General features: G+C 41.9%; 1 protein-coding gene across 1 annotated transcript in view; it reads right to left on the reverse strand.

The window, feature by feature from the left end:
• The window catches only part of grid1b (glutamate receptor, ionotropic, delta 1b), a 402,913-nt gene that overhangs the window by 77,452 nt on the left and 317,961 nt on the right, over positions 1-7,500 (reverse strand). Inside the window, exon 5 of the mRNA XM_042086585.1 lies at positions 1,271-1,324. Within this exon, the coding sequence (XP_041942519.1) occupies positions 1,271-1,324 (54 nt within the window). The remainder of the gene's footprint in view (positions 1-1,270; positions 1,325-7,500) is intronic.

The following is a 7,500-nucleotide window of genomic DNA, read 5'->3' on the forward strand; positions in this document are numbered from 1 at the left end:
AACGACCACATCTTGCCAAAATAAAAGTCCAACAATCGCAAAGCAGTATTGCCTTTTTTCTCTCCAGCCTTTGTAAATATTTCATGAATATCTTATGAAGTCTACTTTGATTGTCACTTTACTATACGAGTTGTGAAGTATTCGTAATCGTAATCACTGAGTTTAACACTGGGAGATAAACTAGCCTACATTCAGCTGACCCGTATTTGTGTAACCTGGAATGGTTGGACATTCCCAGTAGCAAAAGATGAGAAATCATCTGCAAAGGTTATATCAAAACAAATACATTTTTATGAAACAAAAAATATTTTCTTGACCATATTCTATCTTTTTGGCTGGAAAAGACAGAATATGGAGTAGCCCATTGACTCAGATGTGACGTGATCAGGTAAGAGGTTTGGAACAAAAACGGCAATGCTGCATTGCAATTGTTGGACTTTTATTTTGACAAGTTGTCGTTGTTCTGTCTTCCACATTCATGAAAGGTTTGGTATGAATGTTGAGTCATGTCTCAAGAAACAGTCATGAATGCTTTATGTGCAGTTTATGACAGCTGCTATGAATGTGTTATGAACTCACCCGCCAAAAGTAAAGTGTTACCCTAACTAACTCTAATACCTTCACTAACTCTAATACCAACTCTAATACCCTCTAATACCCTCACTAACTCTAATACCAACTCTAATACCCTCACTAACTCTAATACCCTCACTAACTCTAATTGCACATTAAGCGGAGACACTGCTGTGTCATGGCATGTACAGGGGTAACTACTTGTGCTATTGAGAAGCGTGGAGTCAGCTCAGAATCCCTATTGCTAGTTTTCAGTAATAACCATGACACAATAAGAATCATCAAATATTACACTTTTATAAAAACATGTTCAAGTTGATAATGAGGTGATCCACACTCAAAGGCACACAGGGTTACTTTCTGAGCCGTGAACAGAATTATGTCACTTCCCCATTAACATTGGTCAACTAGCCCCAGCACTTTAATTATCACTGGGCAGCTTGCTGTAATCATCCAATCAGGACACTAGGAGCCCATCATCTGCTTGACCAGCAATGCCAATTTGGTAGTAGACTTTGTAGTGTTGTCTTCTTTAGCTCTCACTGTATGCTGTGGGATGTGTGTGTGTGTGTGTGTGAGAGAGAGAGAGAGAGAGAGAGAGAGAGAGAGAGAGAGAGAGAGAGAGAGAGAGAGAGAGAGAGGGAGAGACGGCCTGTGCTGATCAAGGCGGACAGGGCAGGACGAGGACTTGTCTTACCTCATTCACAAACACCCAGTGACTGTCCTTCGATGCCAGATTGGTCTCCACCGCCTGAGAGACAAGACAGGGTGAGAGAGAGAGAGAGATAGAGAGAGAGAGAGAAAGAGAAGGAAAGAAATAAGACAAGGAGGAGACAGAGAGGGACAGAAAGGAAGGAAGTGAGAGACATGAAGAGAAACAACAAGAGAGAAAGGGAGAGAGAGAAAGAGAGAGAGGGAGAGAGAGGCAATGAAAGGGAAAGAGAGGGGAAAAAGAGAGAGAATATATAAGTAAGCCTGATGCATGTCAGTTTTATGTTAAAAGAAGAGCAGGCAGCTCAAATAGCGGAGCACGGAGCACGCAAATAATGACTCACTTGCATCCTCCCCCACTCCTCAGCACCACAAAACACAGCCACGGAACAATAAGACATCCTCAAAGGAGAAAACACACACACACACACACACACACACACACACACACACACACACACACACACACACACACACACACACACACACAGAGCCCATTTCAAGTCCAATTCTAAGGAGAATATTTACAAGCTCTCTTTCAGATGCTGTCTCACTCACAAACAGGCTTTAAAACGCTCCATCAAATATGACAACGCTAGTTCGGTCCCAGTGAACAACAAACAAGACAAGCTGTTGTAAACAGAAATAAACCGTTTCTGTGTCAGTGTCAGTGACAAGAAGAGACATCACAAAAGCCCATGCGCTCGGCGCCTCAAAGGCCCATGCGCTCAGCGGTGCCTTCTGGCTCCATGCCCTCTGTGTACCAACGTGATTCATCACTGGTGAGTTGCCGTGGAGAAGCATGGTTGCCACGGCAAGAAATGGAAACGCAAATGTCAGCATGACAAAGGCCTCGACAGAAATGAGCTCTTTCCTTACCCCAGAACATAGAAGCCCATTTATGTATTTCTTTTTAATCGAAATCTAAATATATACTCTATATACATGTAAATAAATGCTTTCTGACTTTCAAAACCCCTGTGGTTATCTAAGGAACTAATTCAGTCAGTTTAAATTCACTTTAATAATAATAATAATAATAATAATAATAATAATAATAATAATAATACACTTTATTTGTATAGCACCTTTCATACACAGAATGTAGCTCAAAGTGCTTTAAAATTGGAACATTTAACACAATAATAAAAAATAATAATAATAATAACACAATAATAAAAAAAAAGTAATATAAACAAACAAACAAACAAAACAGTAAATAAAACATCAGAGATTTAGAATGAAGTAAAAATGAGAATTCACAAGATGGTAAGGAGATAGATACAACAACACATACCATACAACTAATGCAGTGAAAATAGGACGACTCTGTAAATTGCAGCAGTAGAATGTCAAATAATGTGGAGAAATAGGCTACAAGATAAAAGTAAGTTAAGTGAGTACTAAAAGCTCTCATATGGGTATGTGTTCAGGTTTTCAGAATGGTGAGAAAGAGAGTAGGAGGGAGAGAGCAAGAGAGTGGCGGTACATACAGAACGGAAGAGAGAGAGAGATGGAGGGAGAGAAAGAAAGAGAGAGATAGAGAGAGAAAGAGTGGGGCTAGAGACAGAGGGAGAGAGAGAGATGGAGGGAGAGAAAGAAAGAGAGTGGAGGTAGAGAAAAAGTGAGAGAGAGAGAGTAGGAGGGAGAGAGAGAAAGAGAGTGGGGGTAGAGACAGAGGGAGAGAGAGAGATGGAGGGAGAGAAAGAGAGTGGAGGTAGAGAAAAAGTGAGAGAGAGAGAAAGAGAGTGGGGGTAGAGACAGAGAGGAAGAGAGCGAGAGATGGAGGGAGAGAAAGAGAAAGAGAGAAACTCTCAAGATGAGACTCCTGGTACTGAGTACAGCCAGGCTCAGGGAGTTGCCGTGGTGACAGGAATGACAGGTGTGGCAGGTGTGACAGGTGTGAGTTTTTAACGGTATCTCTAATTCTACAATTCCCTCCTCTCCGACCCCGCTTAGGTGTTTCTCATCTCTCTCTACACACACACACACACACTACTCCCACTCCCCCCTGCTCCAAGAGACCAATTACTGGTCCAGCTGCCAAGGTTTTAACAGGCTTCTCTTTGACCTGCCGTCTGTCAGCCAGTGAGTCAGTCTCAGGGTCTCAGGCTCTCCGCTACACTGCGTCTGAAGCGCCGGTGACAGAGCAGAGAGAGGACACTCCGGTGACCGTCACATGATGACAGGGTGTGACCTCAGGAGTGGTCAGGAAAGCGAGCCAAGTGCTACAGGAAAACCCTTAGAGACAGGCAGGCCCTGGGGAGGACGTGTTGCAGCATCGCTGATGAGACCTACTCTCATATGATGGGGATCCCATTTAATCCTGTCTCTTTTGAATCTATCTGGATCCATTGATCTCAGTAAAAATTTCAAGTTTTTGCCTGAAATTGCACTGTGCCTATTTACAAGGGCATTGTTCCCACCTCTTTTGGGGTCAACCATCAAATGCGTAGACTGACTTTCGTAGGAAACAGTCAAAATAACTGTGTGATGTACTGACAAAGAGTTACAGAAGCTAGAATATAGTTTTTTCTTTCTGCCGGATTACAAGCATCTCTGAACTGACCACATTTCAGCCCTCTAGGTCACTTGATATCCCTTAGAAACACAACTGAGCCCTAGCACCAGGTCTTGTGAAGCTGTGTGCAAAAGTAGATCAATATAGAATGAAAATATGAGTGCTTTAGACTATTATTTGCCAAGGTATGCCCATGCGTTTTGTAAAATGCCTATGGATACTCCCCATAGGACCTTTTGTTATCCAAAATGCATACTGACAATCAAATGCTTACTGCACATGAACCCCTTTGTGTAGAAGCATAATCCTGGTCTCAAATGAAAGGTAACACTTTGAGGTTTCTTGCTTCTATTTAGATTGTATGTCAGGTGTTCTGATATAGACTGACTACGCAAAATATGGAATAATTACAAAAAAGTCTCTATTTTTGCATTCACTTTGTTGGTTCAATGAGTGTGTATAAGATAGACTATACATCTGTACAACTAATATTGGATAATACAACATGAAGATTAAATTTCTATGGATTCTTGTGAATATTTCAGTACCCAATATGTTGCATCTACTTATTGTGCTGCAGCTACACTGCAGCCAGAAGTCAGGGTATCACCAAAAGCGGAGGAGAGGGAGGGGGGCATTTTGGATCAAATTTAATTGAGACATAATAAAAATTAATCTGAGAATGTAAAGCACTATACAGATTGTACATGAAAAAAGTTGTCATTTTTGGATTCCCAAGAGTCAAAGCTTTGAAATGGTGTATAACATTACTATGCTACATAGCAATACGGTGCATACAATTGATTTAGAATGTTGGGGGGAGGTGGGTAACCGTCCTGCCGGCGGGACACTGAAAATGATTGGGTTAAGACTGATGCTAACTCTCATATGATGGGATCCCATTTAATCCCGTCTCTTTTGAATCTATCTCGATTAAGACTGATATGGCCATGCTATTATTGTTATTATAGTTCCTCTTCCTGGGAGTCCACATCGAGGTGAGCCTATCCTGGAGCGTGGACACCTCAGAGCCGTCCATCCATGCAGGCTGCTCTCAGTACTGACCCTTTCAAGAGAGTTCCATTATCAGCATCATAGTTGGCCCCACAAGACTTCCGTTTTAACATTGCATATGTTATCTTAATGCAGAGGAAGTAGATTGGGAACCAAATAGAATGTTCAAGTATTGTTTTTGTTTTTATTGTTGAAACGGTCTATTGTACGTCCTCAGAATACTCAGGAAGAATAACATCACACTAAGACTGCTGGTGTCTTTTGACCGTGCCTCCATTGAGAGCATACTAACATACTGCATGTGCGTATGGTACACCAGCTGCACTGCGGCTCGGAGGAAAGCGCTCCAGAGGGTCATCAATGCCGCCCAAAAGATCGTCGGCTGCCCTCTCCCCACACTGGCAGAACGTCTCAAAAAAGACATTATACATTATAACATTATAAAGGACACCCACCATCCTGGTCACTTCCTGTTTGAACTGTTGCCTTCAGGCAGACAGTACATATCAATTAACGCAAGGACAAATAGACTCAAACACAGTTTTTATCCAACTGCAGTAACCACCCTCAATGCTGCACAAAATAATAATGTGCCATATGGAATCTGATGTGAAATAGATCACTGACAGAAAGTACTGTATGCATGTCTGTAGATGTATGTTCATACTGTTTTTATGCAATGACTGGGTGTTCATACTGTTTTTTTATGCAATGACTGGGTGTGTATGACTGAGTGTGTTTATGTATGCTGCTAATGCTGTTACAGTATATGTTTCTATTTATTCTTTTTTATGTAACACTAGCACTTAAATTATATTTTTATAGACTCAGTGAATGATGCACTGACTGGAGAGCACTTTAAATATCGTTGTACCTGTGACAATGACAATAAAGACCTATTCTATTCTACAATTCGACAATTCTCCCACATTTCCGATGTTAAGATGTGGGATTCTTCATCAGTGGGGCCTGTACACAACAAATGGCTGTTAAGACACTGTGCTGTGTTTTGGTTATTGCTCATGGTCTGTTCAAATGAGTGCTATCATGCTTAAACATATGGTAGTATATGTCTAATGATTGATGTGTGAACCAACGTAGTGACACTATGTTCATCTTGTATTGATGTTCACACTCACAACATGCTGCCTGTGCAGCATCAACAGAAATGTGTGAATGAGTGACTGAACAAATAAATGAATGAATGAATGAATGAATGAATGAATGAATGAAACAGACAAACTAACTCCGTCTGTGACATCCTCCCCTTCATTCTGCCCCATACAATCCCAGCGGCCACTAGACAGTTTGACTTTAGCCCAGCTGATTCCTTCTCTGAAACGCAGCGGAATGTAAAGTACTGTATGTGCTTATTAATTAGGAGGAGGATAAAGACCATGATTATGGCAGCTATGAGCTCTCTGTGCTGTTTGTGAATAAACACATTTACATAAAAGGCCCTTGAAGATCTAACATTTAGCTTTACTACTACATCACAACACATTCTATTTAGAATATATCACTCAGTCACCCTTCAACAAACCAAGGGCTGGTGGTATGAATGAAGGCTGCAAATATAGCAACACAGCCCTTGAACAGATCGGAGACAAACACAGTCAGTTTGTTTAGAATACAAGGGCACTCTACTGAAGCAGCTGTACCCAACAAGTAGATATAAATACTAATAAATAATATACAGTAGCGGTAATGTAGACTGGGCACTGTAACACAATACTGTTCTTAAGCGGACGCAGTGTGTGTGTGTGTGTGTGTGTGTGTGTGTGTGTGTGTGTATGTGTATAGACGGAGCTGTGACCGAGTACTGATAAATACTATAGACTACAAGAGTAGCCCAATGTAACTACTGGGCACTGTAACACAATACTGCTCTTAACCGGACGCAGTGTGTGTGTGTGTGTGTGTGTGTGTGTGCGTGTGTGTGTGTGTGCGTACGTGTTTTTGTGTGTGTGTGTGTGTGTGCGTGTGTGTGTGTGTGTGTGTGTGTGTGTGTATGTGTAGATGCAGCTGTGAGCGAGCACTTGGATGGAGTGCTGATGGGCTGAATCCCACCATATGGTCCAGACAGCAGCCCGGTGACTCGGAGACTCAACTCTCTAAAGGGCTGCTGGAACATAATAAGGCTTTGTCTTCAAACATAAGTAATTAGTCCTTATGGGTGTATTTCCTCATAAATATCCATGAGACGTAATTCATTAATGATAGTGAGTTGACTTTAGAGTGCACTGCAGGGAGAGGAATCCTCATTGCCAAGGCAAATGCAGCTGGGTGTGGAGAGTGATGAGTGTGTTGTTTGTGTTTATATTTACTGTTGGCCATGAGAGACGTAGCGGTCAGACCACCCTGTTGACCTCTGTAAGGATGTATAGTACAAAAAAAAAACGTCTTCCACATTCACCAATGCACGATGCATGCAGTATGTCATGCCTTCCAACATTACTTATGCACAATGTGGTGTGTGTGTGTGTGTGTGTGTGTGTGTATGTATGACCCCCCACCCCCTCCCCCACCCTCTCCCTGCATGTTGTGTTTTATGGAAGACTTGCCACCACAGATGCAGCAGCACATAGAGAAATAGGGTGTCCAGAGTACTCCAGGAACACTGGTCCAGGTTTGTGTGTATGTGTGTGTGTGTGTGACAGGGTTTCCGTTGTCCGGTAATT

This window comes from Alosa sapidissima, chromosome 3, assembly GCF_018492685.1.
Source record: "Alosa sapidissima isolate fAloSap1 chromosome 3, fAloSap1.pri, whole genome shotgun sequence".
Taxonomy (NCBI): Eukaryota; Metazoa; Chordata; class Actinopteri; order Clupeiformes; family Clupeidae; genus Alosa; species Alosa sapidissima.